General features: G+C 34.7%; 3 protein-coding genes across 8 annotated transcripts in view; 1 reads left to right on the forward strand and 2 right to left on the reverse strand.

Annotated features, from left to right (window-relative positions):
- Positions 1-46: 46 nt before the first annotated feature.
- LOC142975734 (uncharacterized) lies at positions 47-2,274 on the forward strand. The gene is made up of 3 exons (XM_076118761.1): positions 47-417; positions 962-1,201; positions 1,282-2,274. Exons 1-3 carry the CDS (start codon positions 199-201, stop codon positions 2,071-2,073), a joined length of 1,251 nt encoding a protein of 416 aa, XP_075974876.1. The 5' UTR covers positions 47-198; the 3' UTR covers positions 2,074-2,274.
- Shark (SH2 ankyrin repeat kinase) lies at positions 2,253-12,856 on the reverse strand. The gene is made up of 14 exons (XM_076118748.1): positions 12,594-12,856; positions 11,955-12,051; positions 11,784-11,860; positions 11,371-11,579; positions 9,045-9,243; positions 8,080-8,220; positions 7,548-7,653; positions 7,100-7,329; positions 6,238-6,378; positions 5,730-6,048; positions 5,092-5,321; positions 4,401-4,600; positions 3,899-4,124; positions 2,253-3,695 (listed from the first exon to the last, which is right to left on the reverse strand). Exons 1-14 carry the CDS (start codon positions 12,627-12,629, stop codon positions 3,486-3,488), a joined length of 2,421 nt encoding a protein of 806 aa, XP_075974863.1. The 5' UTR covers positions 12,630-12,856; the 3' UTR covers positions 2,253-3,485.
- A 7,230-nt stretch (positions 12,857-20,086) lies between these two features.
- The window catches only part of LOC142975745 (uncharacterized), a 73,912-nt gene continuing 66,296 nt past the window's right edge, over positions 20,087-27,702 (reverse strand). For all 6 annotated transcript variants that reach the window (XM_076118832.1, XM_076118814.1, XM_076118798.1 and 3 more), the window contains exons 4-10: positions 25,898-26,026; positions 24,161-24,901; positions 23,693-23,926; positions 23,387-23,618; positions 22,971-23,203; positions 22,355-22,821; positions 20,087-22,117 (exon numbers count right to left, since the gene is read on the reverse strand). In XM_076118832.1, coding sequence (XP_075974947.1) covers positions 21,839-22,117; positions 22,355-22,821; positions 22,971-23,203; positions 23,387-23,618; positions 23,693-23,926; positions 24,161-24,901; positions 25,898-26,026 — 2,315 coding nt within the window. In that variant the 3' untranslated portion in view covers positions 20,087-21,838. The remainder of the gene's footprint in view (positions 22,118-22,354; positions 22,822-22,970; positions 23,204-23,386; positions 23,619-23,692; positions 23,927-24,160; positions 24,902-25,897; positions 26,027-27,702) is intronic.

Below are 27,702 nucleotides of genomic sequence, written 5' to 3' on the forward strand. Positions count from 1 at the left end.
ATAAAGTGAAAGATTATATTCCGCGCGTTATCTTATCTGGGCGTGATAGTGATTGTTTTATCAATTCGTGTATCATTGCTCCATTTATAATGTGAAACAGAGCTTGCGTCAATGTAGCCGTATATTTTAGAGTGCAATACACTTAATAATAATGAGACTGGTTGCTAGTAGTGTTGTGAATAAAATAAAAAATAAAGTATGGAGCTAAAGCTTTGTTTATTATTAGTGCTGTGTAGTGTTTTCGTAAGTTGTGATGTATGTCCGAAGCAATGTGACTGTGATATGGACGACGGGTTAAATAGGGCAACGTGTGTGGACCAAAACATTATCAGTATAGACGTGGGTGTGCCCAAAGCGGTGCAAGTGTATAGTTTGAGTCATAACGTTATAAGTGAACTGGACAACTTCTGTTTTAAGGTGAGTGAAGCCTTATAGGTGTCTTCATTACTATGTATGCTTGGAAAGTGTTCTTTGTAGCTTCAACTAAGGCACAACCTGCCTTTATGCAGTGCTCGGTAAGAAACGGACATTCTAGGTCAAACAAGTTACTTTCACATAATACCTGTAAGTCTTTTGTAACTAAAGTAACAACACAACTGACGTCGTTTAGTTTTATGCGCTAGTAGATGCATTGTAATCTCTTAATTCCTAGATTGTATAAAAATGCTGCAGTTACTTTATCCTACATATTATTTGCTTAGCTTTACAATTGTTCCGTTTTAGTACACCTGCACCGTTTGGATAACGACCTGTAAACAGTATATGATAAGAATCGAGCAGGTTTGATTCCAGCACAAAACAAATATTTGTATGACCTACAGGCGTTTCCTAGTCTGAGTCATGCCGATATTATTATAATAATATCCTTTTTTATTATGTTTTGCTTTTATAGCAAATAATAAAGAATAATTAAAGTATGTTATTTGTTGTAATATTATGTGACATTTTGTTTTTATTTCAGGAGATTGGCTACACATCGATAGAAATACTAGACTTGTCATACAATTTAATATTTTGGATCGGACTGCATGCATTCTCTGGATTAGACAATCTAGTTCATTTAGATTTGAGCAGCAACAGACTTAGATTTCTACCATCGGATCTTTTTTGGGACACTCCCGAGCTCGACACGCTTGACTTGTCGTCCAATGTTTTTGAAAGTCTTAAAAACGAGCCCTTTCTCATGCATGCGAAGTTAAAGGTATGTTCATAGTCGGTGTTTTATCTTAAATCCTATTAGACAAAACAAAGACATCGTCTTTACTAAACTTTACATTTCAGGTGCTCAACTTGAACAACTGTCGAATCAAGACTTTACCCAACCGCCTGTTCAGCAGATTGCCTAATTTAAGGAAGTTAGACTTAAGTGAGAACTATGTTGTGACATTAAACACAGAAGTTCTAATGCCATTGCGGAAATTAGAAAGAATAGAACTGCGCAATGAATATTGGCAATGTAACCCTGAGTTTGTTGCCGCTGAAAATTGGATAACATCGAGAGGCATAACTTATGTAAAACAGTGCAAGAAAGGCCCAAATATGTCTGAAAAGATGATATCTTTAGTTCCAACTATTGTAAGGCAATCAGTTGACATAGGTGAAGTGTGGAATATAACCACGGATAAAAATGAAACCATTGTTGAACAACCGTCAAAACCGCTCACTCCATTTGAGAAGTTCGATAAAGACTTTTCTGCACTCCAAGCGTTTATTATTGGAATGGAAATAGGCTTGGCTATTGGTATAATAGGAACGTATATTTGGTTGAATAAGTTTTGTAAATGTGGTGGTCTGAGTTGCACTCGGCCGCAGACGAGGAGACAAAGGCGGCGAGCACAGAGGCTAGACGGTGACATGAGGACCAACTTACTATGGAGTAATCTAATCCACCCTGACTTAGAAACTCCACCGTCTTACCGGCGGCAGCTGTCGTTACCTGACAGAAGTCCGCCGTTCCCGACGTATGGATTGCCCGGTGTTACGGAAGCACCTTTGCAGATAGATGCAATTCGAATGCCAGCTCGTGGCGAAACGCCTCCACCGCCATACAATGACTGCCGTATTAACATATAGTTTAGAATCCTTGTGACAGGCTACGCCTATTCTATTATTGTGATATTTCGAATTAATATAGTCAAAAATAGAATTATGTAACTTAAGCTATAACGAATAAGTTAGCAGGTACCTAATTGGTAGAATTATATTATTACACAACAGTGTTGTTTGTAAGTGGATAATTAATAATAAGTGTCTTTTATAAAATCATTTTTATTTATAAATACCATTATCACATTTGATTTATTAACATAATTAAATGATCTGTCATATAATAAAAGTTAATATAATATGCTAAGTCAGACTCATAGAATTTAATATAAATTCTCTAAATTAAAATAGATATACATAATTTGGGTAACTATATAAAATTTTGTACATTACATAGCACAACCTTGTGGCAATTTAATATTCATAAACTATGGCATTACCATGGCATATCGATATCCCGAACGAAAATAAATGAACAACTGGTATAAATATATTGAACTATTTCAGGCGCCCAAATGTTGTTAATTAACAAAACAAAATATATTTATCACAAGTGGAATAGTTAATTATTATATTGATGGCGAAATTATTGTTACGATGGATACTTATAGCTAATGAGAGCAAGTTCTGAGAATTGTAGAAATGAGTCGCATAGTTGTCTTTAAAGTACTAAAACAAATGGTAATTTCAAAATAGGATTAGACTGCAGCAAAACATAATAGTATGAGTATATCGTACAATAAACTCGGCATCAATATAATACGAGGAAACACAGCATATAAAAAATCAAACATTGTGCTTATAAAATAAATAGTAATATTTGCAAATGAATGGAATGTACGGTTCATTATAAATCGCGTTAAAGGACAGCAAAATAATATTAGTATTACACTTATATACATCCATTTTGGCTATAAAAGGAACATACAACTGGAAATGCATGGTTAGTTACAAATATACCAACACAATGGTAAAATAATAAAAAATCTTAACGATGCTATTCCATTAATACCATACATATAAAATCATGATTATAAAAATTATTTAATAATACAGATTCTATTTACATTTACTCACTAATTCTTATTAAAAAATAATTATTTAAATATAATACGTAATCAGGCACATCATGGCATGTCATTTCTGATTATCACCTACATAATTTTCACTGCCCATTTGTTTTACGTCGTTGTACATATATTTGTGTATTACGTATACACAGTGGAGGTATGATATGAGCCAAAATAACATAAGCACTATATTCGAACATCATTATTTTTACCATAATATGCCGTTCACATGACTTCTTAAAAGAGGGTTACTACTGGAACGACAAAGCTGGGTATAAAAACATCTTCACAATTTTTTTCCTTCACCATAAATGATCATTCCTCTTGTTCGATTACAATGTTATAAATATCTTTATCTATATTCTAAGCTTACACATCTACTGTAGCGTCCTCGTTCTCGAGTGCTAGTTGGCTAATATTGACGTAATCTGGGTGTTGAGAGAACAAGTCCACGAGCTGACCGAAAGTAGGCCTCGCGTCTGGGTTATACGCCCAGCAGTCGAGCATTACCTTGTATATCTCTTGAGGACAATCATCCGGTATTTCAAGGCGTTGTCCACTTTCTACCATTTGTATAGCCTGTAAAACATACTATTATAAGTAAACAATTGTTTATATATATTAAAAACACATTGCAATACTTTATATGATAAAACTTTAACAAATATATTTATTTTAAGTTTTTAGTACCAACAATATCTCTGTTAGCCAGCTGCTAGCCTTAGCTCAGATTCACCAGCTCGGAGGTAATAAGAGTTATTTGTATATAGTATTGTACAAACCTCAATTCCTCTCATTTCTCCATAAGGCTGCTTGCCATAAGAGAACATCTCCCAGAGCGTGACGCCGTAGCTCCACACGTCGCTCTTGTGGCTGAAGGTGCCGTAGTTGTATGACTCGGGCGCGTACCACTTGATGGGCCACTTGCCGCCGCGGCTCGCCTTGTAGTACGAACTGTCCGTCGACAAAGCGCGGGACAGACCGAAATCACTTATTTTAGCTTGATGTCTAAAACAAAGAAGGGATTATGAATATAGGCGTCATAATACTGTGTGAGGTTGGAGGCTGGTTTTGTTTTCCAGTCTTATCTTTTAAGACTTTTTTTTGTACTTACATTTGTTTATACATTTAAGTATATTATCACATGTGAGAGGAAGTTATATTTGGGTTAGAAACACAGTTTTTCACTGCATTAAGATTGTAAGATAAGATTATTCTATGTGAGAAATGGGTTATTGGTTCACAGCTCAAGATTGTTTTCTGAAAGATGAATCAGATAAGTACCTGCTAGCGAGCAGAATGTTCCTCGCGGCTAAGTCGCGATGTACGAAGCGTCGCCGTTCTAAATATCGCATTCCTGCGGCGACTTGACATGCCCATAGTCTTAGTTCATATCCCGGCGATGCCTTGTCCGGGTGGCGCATGAGGAATTCTAACAACGACCCCAATGGCACCAACTCTTGAATCATTGCTAATGGTGGCCCCTGTGAAAAACATATTTTGTGGGTTAATGGATGTCTACAATTGATGCATTCATACAATCAATTTTAAGTGACACATGAGTGTTAGTAATACAGGTCAATAACTGATAACAGTAATCGATAACGAGAGCGCAACAAAGAATCCAATACAATAACTTTGATCAATGTCAGTATGTCTAGGAATGTGCACTTATGGCCTTATTTGAATTGTGGCTATATCTGATATCAAAAGTATGAATAAAAGTGTGAGCTAGCAGCATGTGATATATTGACATATAAAGTAAAAAATAACAGCTTAACAGCACCGATAATACTACTAATTTTATAAATGCGAAAGTTTGTGAGGATTGATGTGTGTTTGTTACCTTCACGTAAAACTTTTTAACCCGGGAAATCTTTTTCACGACGTAGTTGCGAGTAGTACTAGCTTCTACTCGCGACTTAGTCGTTACTTTCTAATAAGAAAATGCAGTACTAATGTTAAAAATACTAACCAGCGAGACTCCAATAAGTCTGACAATGCAAGGATGCCTGACGGACATCATGACCTTGGCCTCCGAGAGGAACTCGTTCTTGTTGGTGTCGGTGTGCTGCACGTGCAGGGTCTTCACGGCCACCTGCTGCGGCAGCTGCTCCACGGGGCAGTACGTGGCGCGCAGCACGGACCCGAACTCGCCCTCGCCCAACACCGCGCCCAGTGTCAGCTCACTCATCGGTATAAATTCTGATAAAAGAAAATTAAGTTTAAGAATAACTTTATTTCTCATTAGGAATTGGATACATAAGCCACTTACTGAGAAACAATATTTACAACTAATTATGTTTGATATTACTGAAATTAATAATGGTTTCTTCGTTAAAACCGGTCTATATGAGGGCTAATCATACCATCTTAAAGTACCAAGAAATTAAATAATAATAGAAAATGCAGCGGACTGCATGCGTTTGGTTACGTGCGCAAGACGTGCAGTGCGTGCACGCATCGGTTAGATAATTATTTATCTCATAAAGTTTACATTTCAAAAGATTAGAGGCGCAATGCTTAAGGTAAAAATGCAGATATTTAATAAAATTAATGCCTCAAAAATATGAAACATTGTAACAAGTTAAATCACAATATTTTTTAACTTACCTTGAAGTGTAGACAACTGTCCATCAGCATTGATAGATATTTCATTATAATTCTCAGGCATTACAATCGCGCTGTTGTTCGCGGGCACTTTATACGTGTCGTTATCTTCCGCATCATCATTATTATTGAAACTGTCGTTATTGAAGTCAGATGAGAAAGAGAGGTTCCTTGTGAGAAGTTCAAACACGTTGTTGTTGTTTGAAACGGTTTGTGAGGAAAGTTGCTTGTCGCTTAGAATGTCATGCTTCACTAATGAAAGGGTCTGGTTCATCGTCGCTCGGCTTGCAGATAACTTTTTGGTGCGTGGCATAGTGGAGAACTGTAACAATGTTTCATAGATGGATTAATCTTCTTATTAAGTACCCTACAAAGATAATGTTGGTTGGATGAAGAAATAGTTTATATCTGGAAATTCTGAGTAGCATCTTAGTTCACTAAATGATATACCTAAACAAGAAAATAGGTAGGCAAGGGGGTATCTTAAGATCTCTCTTAATTTTTAACTTACTTCAGGTAGAGGAGGTTTCGGCTTAGGCGGTACAGCATTCGTCAGCCTCGTGGGTAAACCATCCGGCACGGTGCTGTAGTGCTCTATCAGCCTTTCCAGAGATTCTAAATAAGGACCGTCATCTATGAACAGCCAGTTGCCCTGAAAGTAGCACAATATTTGTTAACTAGCTGACCCGCGCAACTTCGCTTGCGTCACATAAGAGAGAATGGTGAAGATTTTCCCCGTTTTTGTAACATTTTTCACTCGTACTCTGCTCCTATTGGTCGTAGCGTGATGATATATAGCCTATAACCTTCCTCGATAAATGGGCTATCTAACACTGAAAGAATTTTTCAAATCGGACCAGTAGTTCCTGAGATTAGCGCGTTCAAACAAACAAACTCTTCAGCTTTATAATATTAGTATAGATTAGTATAGATAAGTATTGCGTCCTAAACTCGTAAAAAAGTAATGAATAGAATCCACATAGTACTTATTTTAAGCCCTTCCACTGTCGATCATAGCTACAGGTCTTTATGGTATAAAGCTTATATATAACTGAGTAATGGTCCTTTTAAACCAGGGGTTCCCAACCTTTTCTTAGTCCGGGACTACTTTTATATTATTTTTGTTATCTGGGACCACTATGTTAGTATAATAAAGATAAAGTGTATTAAAAATCCTGAAATTTTTTAATTTTAAAGTCATTCGCGGACCATATTTTGACTTCCGAACCACAGCTTGGGAACCACTGTTTTAAAAAATTTCACGACTTATTCAAAGCTCCTCCTATTGCAAAGTCAGTTAATAAATATAGATTAAGCACATCAACATAATAAACATAGCAAGTACACATAACAAAGTTTAATTAGCTAATTACCTCTTTCCTTATAATAAAGTTGTAGGGTGTATTTTCGCTTAGCATAGTGAGTACATAAGCACCAGTGTGCCTCTCGCTGTACCGCACTAGGAACACGCCGTCGGACACCTTGCCTTCCAAGTTGTGGTTCTTACAATACTCCTCGAGAATCTTCACTGCTTCCTCACGATTCTGAGTGCCGTGGTACCACTGACTCTTTGAAGTCTTCGGCGGATCCGGCTGGTGATTTTCTAAAGGAGAAAGAGAAAAGATTTTTTTATTACCTTACCAGAATACTGACGTACTTACATTCATGTAAACTTGATTTTAACATACATGTCATGCCTTATTCCCATAGGGGTGGGAAGAGACCAAAAAAGGCCACTTGGTACGATTTTTTTCCCTTGAACTAATTTTTTTAGCTGAATAATCAGATATTTAGCAGACTTACAATAAATTATATACTTACTTAATAATTGGTAGCATTCAGTGTGTCCGTAATGTTTAGCCAAATCTGCGGGAGTATCGTGTGACAGGGTCCTTGGATGAGCTGGTGCCTTTAGTTTCAATAGTACCTAAAAATATAGTAGGATAATTATTTATCTAGCAGGTATAATACAATAATATAGTCATCAGAGGCAGCAACTCATTACCCACTGATAGATATCTTATTTAATATGAAGAAGATGCTTTTCTCATTCAGCAACTGACAATAGTGGTTGTAACTACATTATGACTGCCTCCGTGGCGCAGTGGTTTAGGTCGCCACGCCGCTACCATTGCGTCGGGAGGTCGTGGGTTCGATTCCGACGCTGAACAACTATTTGTGCAATCCACAAATAATTGTTTTGAGTCTGGTTATACCTTGCGCCCGTTGCTCGTATGTTTGTAAAAGTCCCCGCGGCACAAAAGCAATTCTTAGTGCGGGAGTTGCCTTTATAAAAAAAAACAATAGTGCAATGTAAATAAACATGTATTCTTTAAAATTATTATTATTGTACCTGAATGCATTCAATATGTCCTCTTTGTGCAGCATCATGCATCGGCACTTTCCCACTTGGCGCGTGTCTCATCTGATAGTTAGCGTTGCCTTTCGTTATCAGCAGCTCCGTCGTACTGGCCAAGTTGTTTTGACATGTGTACTGGAAAAAAAAAACAAATCAGTTAGTCAGGACACCACTATTTTAAGAATAAGAATCTTGCATGTTTAGATGCCAGTAAAGAGAGTGCCTTCCCACGCAATGGTTATGTAGAATTATGTCATTCGACGATCTTTGTAATTCGTCACAAGGCTGATATAATATACTCGTATAACGCTAAAATGTATAATTACATGCCACTTAGGTACATTTAATATAGCGAGTATACAAAATTAAATATAATTACATATTAAGGCCACATTACAGTGATATGTTTGACTTGTCAACAAAAACAGCTCGAAGAGAAGTTTGTTTAGTATCTATCAATAAACCAATTAAACCATTATAAAGTAAGTAGTGTTTATAATCCAGTAATCCTGTACTCCTGACTCAACACTCAAGTTATGCATTAAACTAAGAATGGTGAAATGCTACATACTTGGACTTACGCAATCGAAATTACCTAGTCTGGTATAAGTCGCGTAATAACCAGATACATAGCGGAAATGTTTATTTCTTATTCATAAAGTGCAACACTAAGTAGTTACGATCACATCACTTAAAAAAGTGTGCATAGACTTAATAAAAATATATCTGCACTGATGCATTAACCCCCCGGTTTCTGAGTACATTTAGCCTTGGTTTATCTATTCAATAGCGTTAATTAAAAAACTATTGAATTGATAAACTACCGCTAAATGTACTTAAAAACCAGGCATTAGATAAATAAAATGTTTGCATAACACACATTTTTCTTTACCATACTACATGAAATACGAAACCACTTATGCAGTTTTTATTAACTGTATAATAGTTTAATAACTTACATGCAATGGTGTATACCCGAAGGAGTCCCTCACGTTGACCGTGGCGCCACTTTCAATGAGTTTCGCAAGAATATTGTCCCGACCAGCCCTGGCCGCTATATGGACTGCCGTCTGACCGTCCTGGTTCTTCGCGTCTCGGCTGCGGTAGCCGCAGGCTAACATCTTTGACACTATGTTGTAGTCACCAGCTTCCGTCGCCCTATGAAAAGAGAAATAATACCAATAAGACTGGATTATTAAAATAAAGTCAAAGCTATTACTTAAGTCTCGTAGACTGCATATTTACACTAGTTCTAATTAAACCGCTCAATTTAGGTAACCAAAATTAGCAAAGTTTATTTATGTTTTAACAGAGTAAAATACAGAATCTTCCTTTGGTTACCTAAATTTTATCAAAATCTAAGTTGTTCAAACACTGACTCACGAATCACATAATTTACTGCATTAGCATAGTTAACGACAACATAATTAAGACAATGAATCCGATAATAGATCACAAGTAGTATTTAAATATCAATAAGGAACAAAGTGCGCCACAATGACACATTAACATAAACAATGAATCATGTTGCCAAACACAGATGTATCTGAACCTGGTTGTCAGAGAACATCAAACATTCCCAATGTATGACTAATATGACTAATATCTGATCGTATTTGTAATCACTTGTACCAATATTGACACGAGTTAATAAAACAAAATTATTAGCATCAAATTATTCATTTTACTTTTTTTATCCAAATGCTGTTGCCATTAACAGTATGTATCTACGTTTCACTGACTAGGTGCTTGTGCTCATTTATAACAGTTATGAAAACGACTACAACTACACATGATTTCAGAGTAAACATAAAATGATGGCTTTTAATTGACCCTGGTATCAACTCGGGCAGGATCTCATTATCAGCCGTCACACTTATCGCCAAGGTAAAACTTAAAATGATGTTCAAAAAAGTATTCCACAATAGCTATATTAATGTAAGTATAAGTACAAATTTAAAATAATGCTTATGTAATAATATTATGTTTGTAAAATAAATTAACTTCCAAGTTCTACAGGCTTATTTAATTAGTTTAATGGGCCTATACAATGCTAATGATATCATTTCTAAACTTAATCTCCAACATAATAGTACTAGTATATTCACAATGAAATAGTTTACACAAGAATGTGATTACAAAAACAGCAACACATGTGGCCTGACTCAATTATTTCGGACCACATTTGGTATTCCAATCAGAGTTCATTGCAAAGACATCATGCCATAAAACATGCTGAGAATTTTTATTCTACACATAGCAACATGTAAGCATTATCATGCTGTGTGTATGTAAGCTAGTGTCCTTCTGTTGTATTTATTGAATAAACATATTGAACAATGCCCTCAACAGGAAATTGTCAATAATCTTGTCAGCACTTGTATTAAACTACAGACACTAAAATGCAATGAAGTAAAAATTTAGTTCAGTAACCCCTTCAATAACTGATTGTTTGTATTTTCTATTCATTTTGATTCAACTACAGTATAATTTGCACACTTAATCATGTGTGTAAATTATGAACGAGAAATTAATTTTACATAATATTTTGTTTTACCTAATTAAATATTCAAGATATACAATGGTTCTAATTTTTAACTACATTCATACTACCTCTTAAAATATTGATTACGCTATACCAGTTTAAAATAGTTTGATACTTTATTATGCTGCTAAAACAAATTGAGATTCATTGAAACAATTCAATAGGAGCAAATTCAAAGCAGCAATAACAAAGAATGGCACTCAGCTCTATTCAAGTAATAAAACATGAATGGTGAATTAAGGGCAATCTATGCTGCTCTCATCTTAATAGAACTTCCTCCTTGAACTGATACTATCATCTCTAATTGCCATACCAAGCTTTTTTAATTGATTTGTTTTTTTTTGTCTTTGAAACTTGCTCTAAGATATTGTAGGGCTTTAAATTGGCCAGCAGGAATTAGTCCTAAACTTTTACAAATTATGTATTTGGATGTAGAATTATGGTTGTTTTTAAATTGAATCGACTGTATGTTGGATGTTCTAATTGGTGCATAGCGGTGTCCAATAAGTTAAATCAAGTAAAACATCAAGATTTAACTCTTTACTATAGTATGAGTCCGAAACAGGGTAAAAAGTGTGAAAATTGTTTCTACCGTTACCACTTTTTCTTTAAAATATTTTGGTTCTATTTCAAAAACATCAAACAATCATTTTAATTAGTCTTTTAGTAATCTTGAAAATATTTCAGATATTTTAGTATCTTATCGCTATAAGTTAAATGTTATATTAGTTGATACATACCTGTGTAAAAGGTTGGTAGTGCCCTGTGTGCGGGATTCATGGGGTGGCGGCTGCCCCTTACATACAACTGATAATCTAGTAACCAGTCCATTGGAATCTCCTCGGTAGTGTTGTATGAGTGTGTCCAATCCATGCACTGTAGTGTGCTCTTCAATAGAAAAGAATGCATCTTCACCATGCCTTCTTATTTGATAATGTACCACTTCACCCTGTAAGCACAATTATCTCTATATAGTTCTATGAAGATAGTACACATTTTTAAAATGCAAAATCTGTAAATTATAGGTAACAGGAACGATTTGCAAGTGCTATTTAGTTTTTATAAAGATTTTCATGATCATCTTAATTGAAACTGACATAAAAAGTTAAAAACAAGTTATGTTTTGAGGTTATAGAAACTTGTTAAAACTGACCTGGTGCAGAACTGAGAGCACGTAATCACCGGGGGAAGTATTACTTTCTCTAACCAAGAATACACCATCTTCACCTTCTGTAATCATCAACAAAATACAAGTTTATTGTCATTATCACCGAATATAGCTGTAACAATAACAATAAACATTGTATATTTAATCACAACCGACCTTCTTTCAATAGTTTCTCCGCTGTGTCCCGTGATATTTTCCCATGAAACCAGTTGACATTATCCTCTCTGTTCATTCTCAACAAAAAAGAGTTTGTCTGAAAAGTTAATTTATAACTTGCTCAACAAGTATTTTCACAGACGACACAAAACTTTTCTTGTACATTTCTCATCAGTTAAACTATATTACATTCACAGCTTGTTCATAAAATTAAAGATACAAGATCTCATTATTATAAAAACTATTATTCGATTCGGAAATTAATATTTAAATTTATACACAAAACTTTTGTACGTTTCGACATAAACTTCTACAAACTGTTGGCCATTTTTATTTCTATTTCTTTCTCACATAGCACAAAAACGTTCCGAGTAAGCGATTTATTTCAGACACTTGAACAAGTTATCGTTATTCTCTTTCTAAAGGAACATAACGGTACGTGACAAAAAGAGACAAATACATATTATACTTCTTTTTCAATTATCCGTATAATACTGTAAACGTCAGAGCAACTACAATGGTCAAATAAGAAACTGATAAGAAATTTTAGGATGATTCATCCTTGTTATAAATCGTAATTAATTTTACACTATTTTACAAGAATAGTTCCACTTAAATTAGTTAATAAATATAGCTTACCTTCAACAGTATGAATGACGTCATGGTTGTTATCATGATATCCAACTTTAGAAACACAAAAATATTTACAAATATTCAAAACGAGTGTTTTTAGTAGTATTTTCTTCGTTTTTTGTAGACACACATATTTCAAACTTATTTAACTTATTATTATGTTAACACAAAGTATTCCGTAAAAAGCGCAGCGCGGTGAGCGGAGTGCGTCTAGCAAGCAGCCGGCAGACAGGCGCGGTATCCCCGACTCTGCCTTCCAGCGAATGACTCATAGCAAGGTCAATTCCGAGAAATGAATCACCAACGTACTCAGTTCTACAATGCTTTATGTAGTACGCATTCCCCCACAACATTGCTTCGTTATTGTAATTTGTAAATAAAGACATAAATTAGGTTTTTATACTAGAAGTAAATAGCTATTATAGTAGGTAAACTGTGCCTGCATATTTTTGATTGTACCTAGGTACCTAGTCATTTTTAGTTATTGTCATAGGATCATAAATTCCTACCGAATAATATTTACTGATTTTTAATCTCTTTTAGTGTAGGTAGGTACCTACCTAGTAGTTCTTCGCATGCTCCGTTTTCCAGATTTTCTGTAGCAACCTATATTGAAAAAAGAAGCAGTAGGTACCTACCTACCTACCTATTTATGTTTTAGTTAGGTAGCTCGGTAGGTAGGTATCTACCTACTCTGGAATCTCTACATCTGCGTCTTACGTTACATAGAGAGTGATGGAGATTTGGAGAGTAAATGTCTAGTTTTTAACTATAACATTAAAACGTAGGGAGATATGTTGGTATACGAATAAAGGTAATTCTGTAGAGAGAGAGAGCGCAGTCTAAATAAGGAGATATAAAAGGAAATAATTAAAAATACTTATATGGCTCCTTAAGAGGTTTAGGAGTCCGACGAAGGAAAACAGTGGGTAAATTAAGCTTAATTAATGTCTGTAGAAAAGAAGATTTTTTTTACAAATCAAGCAATTTTCCTTCAAAATACAAAAAGAAATCGAATTTTAGTATGTAAAAAAAATCTAATGACCACGTTTGGTAATAAGGAAAACAATTTTATTTATCTTCTATGGGTATTTATTAACCATTCATGAAATTAATCGCTATACTTAACGTTGTGTGAGTATAGATTTTACCTTAGTACATAGTCAATTTGTTTGAGCCAACCCTGTTTATGTAAATCTCGTATAAGACGCCGGTGAGTCACATCATGTGTAAATATTACCAATCTGCGTTGTAAATCAAAACATTATTTTTCAAACAAATGAACATTACTACTACATTATGTGCGAAGTATGATTGTTTACTGAAAGAATTAAAAAAGGTAGACTTCGTACAAAATTGTTTAACTAATATAAGAAAGGAGATTACAAGAATCAAATTTATATGCGAAGGAACAAGTCGATTATAGTTATGTAATGTTACATTTCTCTAAAAAGAAAATTAAAATTTTCGGAATTTCTGTCTGTCACAACACCATATTGGTCATACTTATCGATATTATGCATTTATCCTTCAGAAATTGGTAAGGACGCGCTGAAAATTCAACCTCATCTTTCCTTCTTTATTATAAACTACTTATTTATTATTTTTAAGCAATATCAATTAATATGATATGACGAAAAATTTATTTATTTATTTATTTAATTTATCAGATACATCCAAATCATTCGCGTCACTACCTTGTGTGTTTTCCACGATACATACATTCGGCATATACTTATGTAGGTACCTATGTTTTCTTCCTCTATTTCTTTGAGCTGTCGACACCGTATTGACTAATTCAATTTCCTAATCACCAATAGCTGTGCTACGAATGAACAGTTATATACTTCAACTTCAAAAGAAGACGAATTTACAATTTATTCACACTTACAATGTATTACAATATGAAAAGGGTCGAGTATTAAGTACTCGGTCTATTGAAAATGTTCCTAGTTAAATGTATGTCAAATTGAACGCAAACTGTTTGTCATAATGACTCTTCATATGCTACTCATTTGTAAGTAGTAAAAGTAAACACCTGACTACATACGCATCGCAATATAAATCAACATTTTTGCTATTCATATCTTCAATAAATTAGGCAGAGGTATGTTTACCAAACAGGCTCATTGTCTTTTTTAAGGCGTGTAGCCATCGATTACGAATATTATGACTGTGCTTATTAGCTAATTGCATTCAAAATTGTAATGAGCTACATGAGTACAATGGAAATTTATTAAAATTCGAAAGAAGTGCCTCTACTTTTTCTTCAGATTAATTCCCACGAGTTATCGAAAACGTGTTGCAAAATATTTATTTGTAAACTTCTTGTAATATTCTATTATGATTTGGCTATGAGTTAAATGCATAAACAAACGTGGAATGCAATAGAAGCTGTACAATCATTAAATAATCCTGAAGAAGACAATGGTCTATGAACGAAACAAATGTAAACTGCAATTAAAACACCCACTCTAAATATGTAAAATATTGCAGTAGCGTCCATATTTACTTTTTATCTTATTGTATCATCATTAACATTGATCGTATCAATTGATTGTATGAATGCGTATGTCCTGTCGACTGTCGTGTTTTATCTGTGGTTGAGAAACTTTGTCTAGATGCCTTACTCGCTCGCGTACCAAAGTATGGCGACATTTTTACTGCACCTTTAATTAAATGATTGTGTGATGAACCACTAGGTGCCCTTAAATGAAGACTGAGAATGAGACCGCTTAAACAAATTAATTGAAGTCGGTTACGGGTACATACATGTATAAAATCATACCATATTTCCATGCGGGTAGAAAGAGACTAGAGAACGCAACTTACGTTAGATACAATTTTTTGATTCCATCTTTCAATTAGTAGACACACGGAATAACTAATGAAAACTTTTGCATTATTTTGTGGGAAATGTTTACTTGCCCTTAATTTTACTACCTACATCCTAAGTTATGATTAAAATATACAATATACTTCATAAGTATAATATATTGTAACTATGTAGAGTTTCCTGTCTTTACCCATTACGTATTATTATAGAGGCGTTCTAATGAAATGTAGTAGTGGTTCTAATAGAATGACTCACTGAAGAATATTGTGCATCAAAACAATGAGCTGTCAGATTCCTAATACATAATTATTTACTACAAAATAAACAACATTGACTCATAAGGAGTCAACTGGGCTAACAACTGAAAGGGCAAAACATTAGTAATAGACCATTATCCCTGAGCGATAGATAAGTAATAGAATGAGTGATCTAAGTAGTAGGTAGTAAGTTAAGTTTATTGACTTTCTCGATATACAATATTCATCATAATTTACTTCCCATTAACATCATAGTAAATTGATATTTGGTATTTTTAAGCAAAAAAAATAGGTAAAGTAGGTAAGGTTAAGTTAAGTTGTCAAAGAGATGTTTACCTACATACAGAGTTTTTTGTTACAAGAAAGGTTAGCCATCACTTTCATTACTTAATTGAAAATTGGCCGTCCTTGATATCCAATCAGTTATATTAGATAAATAGTATTAGTTTATACAGGTATTTGGTACCTGTATATGGTTGTAGGCTTTTCATTATGACTCACCGAAACAGCAATACAAATTAACTCAATGAAAATTTATACGTGCACTTCAACACGTGATTAGATAAATGTTCCGGTGCCTAAGTATTTAGAAAGCATTTGCTATACCTACTGCCTAGAGCATGGAGTGGACAAACCAGTCTCAAAGTTTGTTTACCTCACGAATGCAATGTTTGTTTACTTTCATTCGTCGCCCGTCCCCTGCAACCTGCCCACCATCTGCATAGAATACCTGGTTCAGGCATTGTATGGGAAATAGGAACAGTCGGTTCCCATATTTTTTACGATAATAATTATGCTTATTTTCTGGTCATTCCGATTGTAGAGTAAGTACCTATATGGAAATACAAATGCCATAACTGTTTTCCTTAAATACCAGGTAATACTGTCAATATAGAACCTATTTACAATACAAAAAAATACTGGCCATTTTCCTCAAAAAATCTCTTGATGATGCTGTTTAATATAAAAAAAACAAAAAAAAAAAAACTTTAATGGCATTTGTTTGCATTTTTTTGGGAGTCAGTGCCAGTATCTATTGCATTTTACTATTTAATATAAAACCTTATAGGTAAAATTTTACTTTTAATAAATTTTATTGCGGCTCATTTTTAAAAATGTTTTTGTTTATGCAGTAAAAATGTTGATCATGTTAAATGTTTAAGAGTAAACTAATCCATGGTTCAATATAATAATTCTTGAATTTATTTTAAAAAATAATACAAAAATGATTATCAATATTGGAATCTAAGCTTAAAAACATGACCTGATTGTATGTGTTTTCATTAAAATCCTTTTTGGTCTAAATGCTTATTCACGGAAAAGAAAATGTGGTCTCCCGCCATTTTCGTAAATCGTGTCTATGTTACATTAATTTTGAAACAAGTTTTTCGAACTGATTTAATTGCTATTTCAAAAAGCTTAAGGTTTTACAATGTAAAAAATACTTACTTATAAAATAAAAATAAAATTAGTGAAGGCCCTTGCATTAAGTTCCGCAGTAAAGGCAGGCTGGTGCGGCAACGGTCGGTGGGCCACGGGTGAGTCATTCGCTTTCTACCATCACTGAGCCAGTGGGTAGCGGTCGATGACACAGGCCTGTTTATTCCCCATTCGTACTAGACCTATTGTGCTAAAATCACAATGTCGCCTACAAACAACTGACGATATTATTCACTCGGTGCACGTAACTTAATACGTATTATTAGATGAAATATTTTGCTGTTCACTACTTAGCTTACTTAAAATGTTTCCCTAACTTTCAGAAATATATGTTGGACCTGAAAAATTACCGCGAAAATAAGTATTATTTTTGATACTAAGTACTTAACTCAATTACTCAATATAATTGGTGTTTTAAAATCGATATTTCGCTTACAATAGGAGGTAAACAATTAAACGAGAGCATCAAATATTCAATACATATAATCACTTTATTTGATTTGATTAATGAATTTGCGGTTTACCGGGTTTGCTCGAACATTGAATGAGTCGAGTGCTAACCCTACCGGTGTAACGTGGATAAGGAAACGGCGCGAAGCTGGCCGACCTCAAAACAAGTGCGACATGACTAAAGCAAAACGACGAGATCTGAACGAGAGCGCCGATGAGGTAATCACTCTATGAATGAAAAAACATAAAAAAAGTCTAAAATAACCTAACTGTAAGGTCGACGAACAAGACCTTCCGGTTTATTCTAAAAATAACCTTATTTGTACTCATACAGAGTTGGTTTTAGACAGCGAATGTGTCCGGCCATTGAATAGATGTAGCAGATAGAGAATGAGTCACCAAAGACCGGGAGTTACTGAGCGTGAACTTTAGGTAAGTCATGTTTAAGTTCTGCGAATAATTTGCGTGTTTCTATTTTTAGAATGTTCGAGAATTTATCATTGGAGTCTTTTTGCAACCTACAGGTCTAGTTTTGATTTCCAATGCTAGACATAATGACGGTTGACTCATCTAGTTCTAGTTTCCGATAGACAATAAAATGTCGTGCAATAATCATTTGCAATATGCTAATGAGTGGCACGTGTCGTAGTATCGTGTTGACTAAGTGCTTAGATCGTATGATTGTTAAAGTCGAGTAAAGCAAAGTAGTCAAGATCAAAGTTCTATCGTTGGTTGGATCCGAGACGGATATCATGAATATCGATATATACAGGGTGTCCCAAAACTCAACGATAATCGAGACAGGATGAAAGGCCAAGTCATACCGGTTCTAGGAAAAATTAAAAAAAAATCCATATAACTTAGTTCAGCAAATAGACAATTTTCAAAAAAGTTGAAATTCCACACCCTTGGTCGCATGTTCAAGTCCTGTGATCACCAATATTACAATTTCGCTGTGTTTTTTTTAATTTCGTGATGTTCATTAAATATGCTATTAATCGTAAAACAAATTTATGCACAAAACATTGTTAATTTCATAAAAAATGTTAAGTTTTAGTGAGTCATGGTTCACAAAAATATCGTTAGTTAACTTTGACGCTTCATATTGAAAAAAAAATGTACTACACTACCCTTGGCAAGTTATTTCAAAAGTTGGCGCATTTAATCAAGATTTCAAAATGGTGCAACACTTGCCACTTTTCTTGCCATTAAAAATGTTATTTTTATTTGAACGAAGAGTATCCTCGCAGATGGATCGGACGCAATGGTTCAATTTGATGGCCTCCTCGTTCCCCCGATCTAAATCCAGTAGATATTTTTTACTGGGAATACATAAAAGAAAAAGTCTTTTCGAAATAAATACAAAATCTATCAGAAATTCGCCACAGCGTCAGAGGAAATAAATGCAAGAAAATTTGCTTGACTGGTGAAAAGGTCTTATGTACGCCGTTGCAGAGCCTGTATTCGTGCCAGAGGAAAGCAATTTTTATTAAAAAAGAGGAAATTGAGTCAGTCCATAACCAATATTTAATGTATTAAACATAATAGGTAATAATAATAATAAAAAAAAAAAACTTATTTAATTATTCTCCTTAAACTAAAGTAGGTAATCCGAATTGTTCTCTTTTGGATGATTGAAATGGTGGAATGTTTGTAGAGTTCTCCTCTCCGGTCTAGTTGCTTTACTTGGGAGTTGACTACTTGCAGCTGTTTCGAATAGATCATACTTATCTATGAGTAATGGATCATCACATAAACCCTAAAATAGGCACACTAGATACTAATTACAAAATATTTGAACAAGGCTATGTGATCCATATCAACAAATTCTTATATTCATTATCATTAGAATTTAATTCAAGAAATAATTTCTTGATAGGTAGATAGCTAATTAATTAAGTTTACTTATAAATAATTAAGGTACTGTGAAAAAATCGCAACCGTGAGGCATTTTGCTCTGCTTCGTTTGCATGTAAAGTTGCCCTATCTCCATTAGAGGTAAATGCAATAAAAATAAACATAGGTATATTCAGCTAAGACCCGAATAAAATCAAAGTATAATGAATAAACAGGCATTACAAAACTAATCGCAAATAAATCATTTGTTTTATACTAATTATAATCGCATTATACGCTGTAACCTTTTAATTTTAAATCTAGGACGTAATTATTATAATCATAGAACTGCTAAACAGCTAGCAGATAAGTGCTTACACATAAATCAATCCACTTGGCTTATTTAGTAAGCCAAGAGGCTCCAGCTCCGGCACATTGCATGACAGTTAACTTTAAAGTTTAAATCTAATAACATTTTATACCAATCTAAAAGTAAGGGTACTGATGAAATACTGAAATGTTAATAAAAAATAAAATACAATTTGTTTATTTCATGAATAGAATTTTCTATATGGAGTCGTAAAATTATGTATAATAATTGCTATTCGAAATTTATTGAACATTATTAAAAAACTGCTTAGTAGTAGGAAATAGTTGTTGTAAGGAAAATAAAACAACAATTATATAACATGGCATATATTTATTATCATAAAAATGATAACTACATTTTTAATGTAATACAGTAAAAAACAATAGATATCTTATAAAATACCTTGGTTTACAATTATTTAAAACAATCTTATAACAAATAATTAATTTACACTGAGTACAGTGAAGAGATTCCCATTAATACCATAGGATCTAGGACAAAGAGTTTTATTATGACATACTTTGGACATTACGAACCTAGACTAACTATTCTGTATCAAATAGCAGAAGTGTTTATTCGCGTTCAATCGCAATAAACTCCCTCACGGAGCGGTTTTACCCTCGTGGGGACAACAAAAAAAAAACCTAGACTAACTAAGTATTTGTGTATTATGACAATAATTATTTGTTTTTAATACCAGGATAAAAAGAAGATCCAAAACAGAGAGTCGGTTAATTACTTTTCTTTCGAGCCATGTAAGATTATGAAAAGATAATCTAACTTAATTTAATCTCAGCACGAAGTATCTTACATTGAAATCTCTAAGCATCGCGTTATAATTGCAATGTGACACTTTTGAGAAATACTATACAAAATACTTTAACTATATAAATACTTATTTGTATAAATAATTCGCTGTTATCTCTATTTACAAATGCGTAATTCTAACATTAATGAAATTAAATGTATAATAATTAATTCGTGAAAGAGTAAATTAATGAATGTTTTATGATGAAATTATCTTAATGTTAAAACTAGTTTTAGCTCAACAAAATGATACTGATGATCTATTTGATGATTATTTACAATACAGATCGCTATGGACTCATTTTTACGTATCTAAACATATTCAAATATTATTACTTATTTACTTCACTGATGCCCGGTTTCTGAGTACAATTAGCGGTAGTTTATGTATACAATAGCGTTTTTTTTGTATGAGTTCAAACGCAATTGAATAGATAAACTACCGCTAAATGTACCTCAGAAACCGGGGTTAAGTAAATGTTTCGTTGTTTCCTTAACTTACATTTTCGAGTGTCTAACAAATAAAGAGTACGGCTAAGCTATGGTTTATTTTACATTCAATCGTTTAAAGAAATAATCTAAATACTTGTTTGTCCTACAGGTACTTAATACGATCAAACATGGACGGCAATTCGACTGAGCCTAGCAGCCGACAACTAACACACCGTAGACATGCATTGCTTTATCACAGCGTATACTATCATATACCATAACTTATAATATACCGCTACATCACCAAATATTTTATAAATCCATTTACTCCATTTTGTTGTTACAGGACTATCCATAGAGACAGAGCCCAATTTCTGCTGTAATTCTAAGACTATTTAAAAAAAGTTTAAGGACACTTACACTCGACTAAGAGACAGAAGTAATCTAAAATGGCTACTCGCAAGGAACAGCACACACTAACAACAAACACACGCGTGTGGATAACTTCAATTATTGATTGAGGAATTGATTTTATTTGTTTATGAAACCTTTATTTAACAATAAACATCATAAACATTTCCTTTTTGAAAACGGAAGAGAGATACCTACCTCTTAATATTTATTATATCACTAGACTTACTACCACTAACTCCTCTACTATCTATCTATTCTTTTTTTAGAGCTGTTCTCAGATACATTAAAAAAGACGTTCTGAAAAAAGTTTACCTGTGACGATCAGTCTCCTTCCTTAAATAATCACTTGTATGTTGTTGAGTGAGCCCTACTACTACAGCTTACTTACCGATAAGATTAGAGTAAAGGATCACGTGTAGCAGTTGTCTTCGTCGGCGTGGTCTGTGCAGTCGATGGTGCCGTCGCAGAGCTGCGCGAGAGTGATGCAGCGTCCGTCCACACAGCGAAGTTCACCGCTGGGACACGGCGACGCATGCGCACGACCCCATCCTTGCTTTGGCACATTCTCATTATTCGGGAAGTCTTCCCTATCTATGTACGTATTGTTAGTGTCTGGCATATCATCATCCGTCATCGCATTCACGTCAGCAGCCTCCGCGGCTTCAGCGGCATCCGCGGCGGCAGCTTTCTGAAAGTTGAGTTATAAGAAGCATTAATGCAGAACAAGAAATATTTTGTTTTTGTTTCGGATATCGTTTCAGAGTTCAAAAATTGTGATTGGTAATTGAAGCTCCTATAATAAAGTATCATGTTATTTGCTAAGATGATTTTTCTCTACACAGATTTCTCTACAAAGACAATTAAGTAAAATAATATATTTTATTAATGTATTATTAAATTATGATGAATAATTAATCATGGTTACCCTGAGTAATGCTCCACCATCTATAACTCTTTCAAATTTATTATCATTTTTATTGAATCGAGCTTGTGGTTGTGGTATGTTTGGTTCGTCTGCTGTCTGTGGTCGTTTTGCAGATGGCTGTTTAGGTGGCGGTACTCCAAATGTTGCCTTTAACTTCTGGTCTCCAAATTTCTTTTCCTTTTCAAACTCATCGAAGAACCCTAAGTCTCCCATGTTAACGTCTTCAATGGATTCGTTGTCAAGGAGACCTTTCGGAGCCTTTTTTTCGGTAACCGCGTTCTGATCCTCTTTTACTTCTTCTTTTTCTTTGTAGTCATCTTTATTATTCTTTCTAGCTGATGAACGGAACGATGAAGTTCGGTTGTAGGGCATTAATCGGGAAAGTGAAGGTTTGATGTTTCTTGATAAACTGTAGGCATTGTTGCTGTCGCTGGTCATAAGTAGCTCCTTGCTGCTGTCATTTTCTCCTGGAAATAATGTTAAAACTTATTAAACACTGAACATCAACAGCTGTATTAATAGATAAATTAGTTAGTTTTAACGCAGTAAGTAATATGTAGAAGAAAAGAACCACTAAAAGTCATTGTAAGTTATATGGAAAGTGTAAGTAACGTACTAGATTTGTGGATGTCAATGTTTTTGCGTTGTCCAGTAGGTACTTTGTTAGGTCGCCTAACAGCGGGCGCGGGCGCAGAGCCGGCCGATTCCTCGCCAGGCTCACTGTGACGGTCAGCCGGGGCTTGTACGTGACGCGGTCCGCAAAGATCTTCCGTCTCATCTTCACCCGCGGAGCAGTCCTTGTAGCCGTCACACATCCACCTCTTTAGGATACAACCACCGGAAGGACATCTACAAAAAAGGTTATTTATAGGCATCACAGGTATCACAATTTTAAACTGTTCACAACGTGAAATGTGAAAATCCTAGAATCACCAACTAAAACATACATAGGAGATAGGTAAATCTACAAAAAATCTTTGCCAATCTTTGACAATTTGCATAATTAGTTAATTTTAATAATAAATGAATTACTTGAATTCGTTTGCTTCGCATTGAACGCATTTTATTTCATCTTCCCCAGCGGGACAGTCGTTTCTGCCGTCACATATCCAGTCCCGAGGTATACACGAGCTATCTCCGCAAGTGAACTCCCTGTTGTAACACGGACTCTTCGCGGCTATACAGTTGTTGTGAGTGTACTGCTTACATTCGAAGGCGGGAGTCAACTCTCGAGGAATGTATCCGTCACAGCTGTCCACAATAGCTGGAATAAAGGAATCGGGGAAATGTTTAAATGTACAAATATTCAGTTTTAGTCGTATTGTATAGAATATTTACCTTTACAAAGATTATAGCATGGCTTTTTCGACGGGTATGGAGGCGGACTACACTCGGGCTCCAGCAGAGCGCAAACGAAGTGCCTGATGCGGTCACTGCAGTTAGTTGCCACCAGATAGTCGACTTGTGGCAAAAGTGAAGTTATTTCTACATCGCCCACTATCGCCGCGGCACCCGCTAAATCATATGGCAACACGTCTCGACACAGCGTCATACGAGTCGATCGACATTGCACTGGAATATTACAGAAAGATGTGTTTACATCAATGTTTTTGTAGATAGCACATGTCATTTAGTCTCATTATGTCTAAATATAGCTGTGGTTAATTACAATGTGCTGTGAATATGTATAAACGCAAACGCCCAGTGTGTACTAATGAAAGAGCTGTGTGATAAACAGTTTACGTACCAGGAGTTGATGAAATCATGAAACCTCATGCACCCATTACAGAAGTTGTCTAAACTTACCATCCGAATAGGTGTTAATAGGATACTTCTTGGTCGTGGTGTCATCTCCGTCGCGCCAGGTCGGTAGTGTAGGGGACACTCTAGTGTTGTATAAAGAACTTTGAGTGGTCGATTTCATTTTTTCCGCGTCTTCTATTGAGATACCAAAAAGTTTAGAATGCCCTGATGTAAAGTTGATATCATAGTTTGAAGGACCTCGAGCATAAAGATCTTGAGGTTCTGGATTGACGTTAAATTGTTGTCCCACCTCTTGCGCTCTGAAAACATCTTGATTTGTGTGTACTCTTTGGCCAACTTCGTATTCTTTCAAACCTGGATATTCTTTGTAAACTGATGGATGAGTTTTCACCGGGTATTCTTCAACTTTTTTGCTTGCTTGCTTTTGGTCATAATTTGCAAAATCGTTAATAGTCTCTGCTCGGGCGATAGTTTCTGTAGTTGAAGTCGTTGCGTCATTCCCATCCTTAAAGTATATTGCTAAAGGCTTTTCAGGTTTTTGAGTGATGTGAGGTTTTAACGTAGTGTCCTCGGGAACAGTAACGTCCAGTATTTTGGGTTTTCTTTTTTCTGAATCGGCTTTTTCGTTTCCATATTGAACTTCAGGTGTAAGATGTGTAGGAAACACTGGTGGTATGGGTAGTTTTCTATTGAGATTCGCGTCTGGAATAATGTCAATCACGGATGTGACGTCGTTTTTATCGTTTTCAGCGTCGTAGAAATCTATTTCCGATGTTTTCGAACCTGCAATTATTGTGTTTACAAACGTATTTCTTACAATAAGTGATTGCAATAACTTGTGCTGGCTAATTACCCAATTTGCATAAATTATGTGAAGGTGTAGGACGTAGGTGTATTGTGTGTAGGTACAACAACTAAACAACGATAGTGATAATAATTACATTTATTATTCTGATTGGAATTCTTGGTGCTTAAGTATCACATGAAGTGTTTTGTGAATACTGACGTTGTTTAATCTATTACCCAAAGAATTGTTACTTGTGTTCCTTGATATAGCTAAAGTATTTACGAATTCTGAACAAAAATATTCATGTTATCTATACGTTAAGATCACTTAAAGTATGAAATCTTTATTATGTTCTTCTAATAGAGGAACGTGAAGTGGGTCTAATCAAATCTGCAACGATGTTTTACAATACTCATTTACAGTATATTTTCACGGAGGTTTACAGAATGGTAGTTACCTATGGCATCTCTGGTTTGAACAAACATGTACCTACAGTAGCCCAAAATATATATTTAAATATAACATCGGCCACTAAACCAGCCCAGCCCGGCTTCGCACGGATTTTTCACAACTTCCCATCTAAAATACAGGGTACATATAAACGTTTTAGAAATCTCTTTGACTGACTCTAAAAACCTTTACATAGCTTTGAAGAAGTAAGTGCACCAACGGACAGATGTATATGTATAACGTTTATAGACTAATATAGACCAAGAGCCGGCGCACGCCAGACCTTCGTTATTTTATAAAAACCTGAACTCTCGTCATTGCATGTTCCTAACAGTGGTAAGAATTATGGTTACGACGAAACTTGGGCCACCGTAGCTTTGGTTAATAAACTTAAAGGTTAAGTTTACCTAAACCTTAAATGTTAGTCTAGCTTAAGGACAAAACTTTAACGTTTTAACTAAAATAACGAAGGTCTAGCGTTCATCGGCTTGCTCTCTCTTTCTATTTTGTTTAATACTTTGTGAAGGTTTTAAAATACATACCGGGTTTAGGAGTGGTCTCTGCGGGGACAAGTTTTTTAACTTCCAGTTCGCCGTTTTGGTTGCCTGCTATTCCTGCCATCACAGGTTGCCAGTAGGTGCCGTTTGTCCCCGAGTTCGACTCCAAGTTGTCTGAAACATGGTCAAAAATATAATTAAGAATCATGTCGTAATATTATTTTACGTAAGTACTACTTAAAGTAAAGATTTTCCTGTATCTCAACTTTCCTACGTAAATAGAATTGTATTGCAAGCCTGGGTGTAGTAGGCAATTAGCTCTTTTATTCACTAGAATTATTATGCCAAATAAATTTACAAAAAAACAAGACGTATTTATGTGAAATAATATGTGAAATACAGAGTAAGATACTTTCCGGAGAAACCACTGTAGTATTCAAATGAAAGTGAAAATGTGTTTTGTAGTGTTGCTATAAAATTTTGAGCAGGCGCTACAGCAGTTGAACCAATTCAACGAAACACTGTATTTCATTGTATCGTTGCAAATACATAGTATAAAAAATTAATGAATACAAACATTCATTAAAAATCAAATCTATCTAATAACATCTAAACACACTGACCTACTCTCGAGTCATAAAATCATTCATTCATCATCATTAGAATAGGAAGTCGAATATAAAACGATGCAGACTTGATTGACAACGATGTACCGAAATGTACGTCTAAAAATAGTCAATTAATTTGTGAGAGAGTTAGCACATCACCTATGTAAAATAAATCGAAATTTGAGTCTCCGAATAATAAACTCTATCTATATAAATAAAAATGCGCTACCGAAATGTACGTACGCGCATATTTTTTAGCAATTAACTAAGTTGGATAGTAATATTCTCTAATATGTTTGTAATTGTCGGGATAAGGCATGTATGGGATCGATGTTATGAAAATTTCCTCGCGAATGGAATAGACTGAATAAAATTGTAGGTACTATACCCGGACGAATTCCAGTCCACTAGTTAAATCTTAAAAAAATCGAATCTTGGTAGTATTTTCATGGTTTATCTCGTTGGTCAAATACAGGAATTATATCTATCAAATTGCAATTTAGGGGCATTAAAGAGATACAACAAAAGTGTGCATCTAATTGGTCTGTTTATTCAAAGTCGTGGGCTCAAAACCTGCCAACCTCAGACCTCGTATAACTTAGTCATGACATGACATGACCGATGACCATTGACATATCATTTGAATAATATAATTTGAATAGTGACATCATCTTTGTTGCATCTATGATTGTTTCTGTGACCGGTTTAAGGTCAACGCTGAAAACAATCGCGTGTTTTTAAGTATTTACAGCTTCAATTAGATACAATTAGATATCAACTTAATGGGTATTGTTGATGAATTGCCATTAAACATTGTTTTTTATATCATTACTATATGTAAATGTACGACAACTGTAGCAATGCGTTGTAGACTGACCATAGACTGTAACGTAACATCGTGTCTAGTTCATACATAGTACTATGTAGTAGCGTTGTAGGAAGCACGCTCTGTAAGACCCAGTAAGTGTATTGCTCATTTGGCAAACAGTACGTCGCTAACTATTCGCTGTCTAGTACATTATGTGTGAAAACTGTCAGATTGCATCCAAGACGAAAACTAAAGGACAACTTGTGACTGTTCCTAAAATATATTTTAGGAACCGCTAGTTAAATTGAGTAATTTCTTATTATGTTTGTGTGAAGAAAGTAAACCATTTTTTGGGAAACTTTCTATGATAGACGATGGCTTTGCGCCGCTACAAATATTTTGCAGACATTGTTTCGATTTGTACATATCAATGT

This window comes from Anticarsia gemmatalis, chromosome 1 (assembly GCF_050436995.1).
Source record: "Anticarsia gemmatalis isolate Benzon Research Colony breed Stoneville strain chromosome 1, ilAntGemm2 primary, whole genome shotgun sequence".
In the NCBI taxonomy this organism is placed as follows: domain Eukaryota; kingdom Metazoa; phylum Arthropoda; class Insecta; order Lepidoptera; family Erebidae; genus Anticarsia; species Anticarsia gemmatalis.

Bases quoted from the DNA above. Each gene is read 5' to 3' on its own strand.
- LOC142975734 (XM_076118761.1), top strand. From the start codon at position 199: ATGGAGCTAAAGCTTTGTTTATTATTAGTGCTGTGTAGTGTTTTCGTA. The intron at 418-961 runs GTGAGTGAAGCC...TTTTTATTTCAG, and splicing joins TGGACAACTTCTGTTTTAAG to GAGATTGGCTACACATCGAT. The intron at 1,202-1,281 runs GTATGTTCATAG...TTTACATTTCAG, and splicing joins TCATGCATGCGAAGTTAAAG to GTGCTCAACTTGAACAACTG.
- Shark (XM_076118748.1), bottom strand. From the start codon at position 12,629: ATGATAACAACCATGACGTCATTCATACTGTTGAAG. The intron at 8,221-9,044 runs GTAAGTTATTAA...TTTTTTTTCCAG, and splicing joins TCGGGTATACACCATTGCAT to TACACATGTCAAAACAACTT. The intron at 5,322-5,729 runs GTAAGTTAAAAA...TTCTTTTATCAG, and splicing joins ACAGTTGTCTACACTTCAAG to AATTTATACCGATGAGTGAG.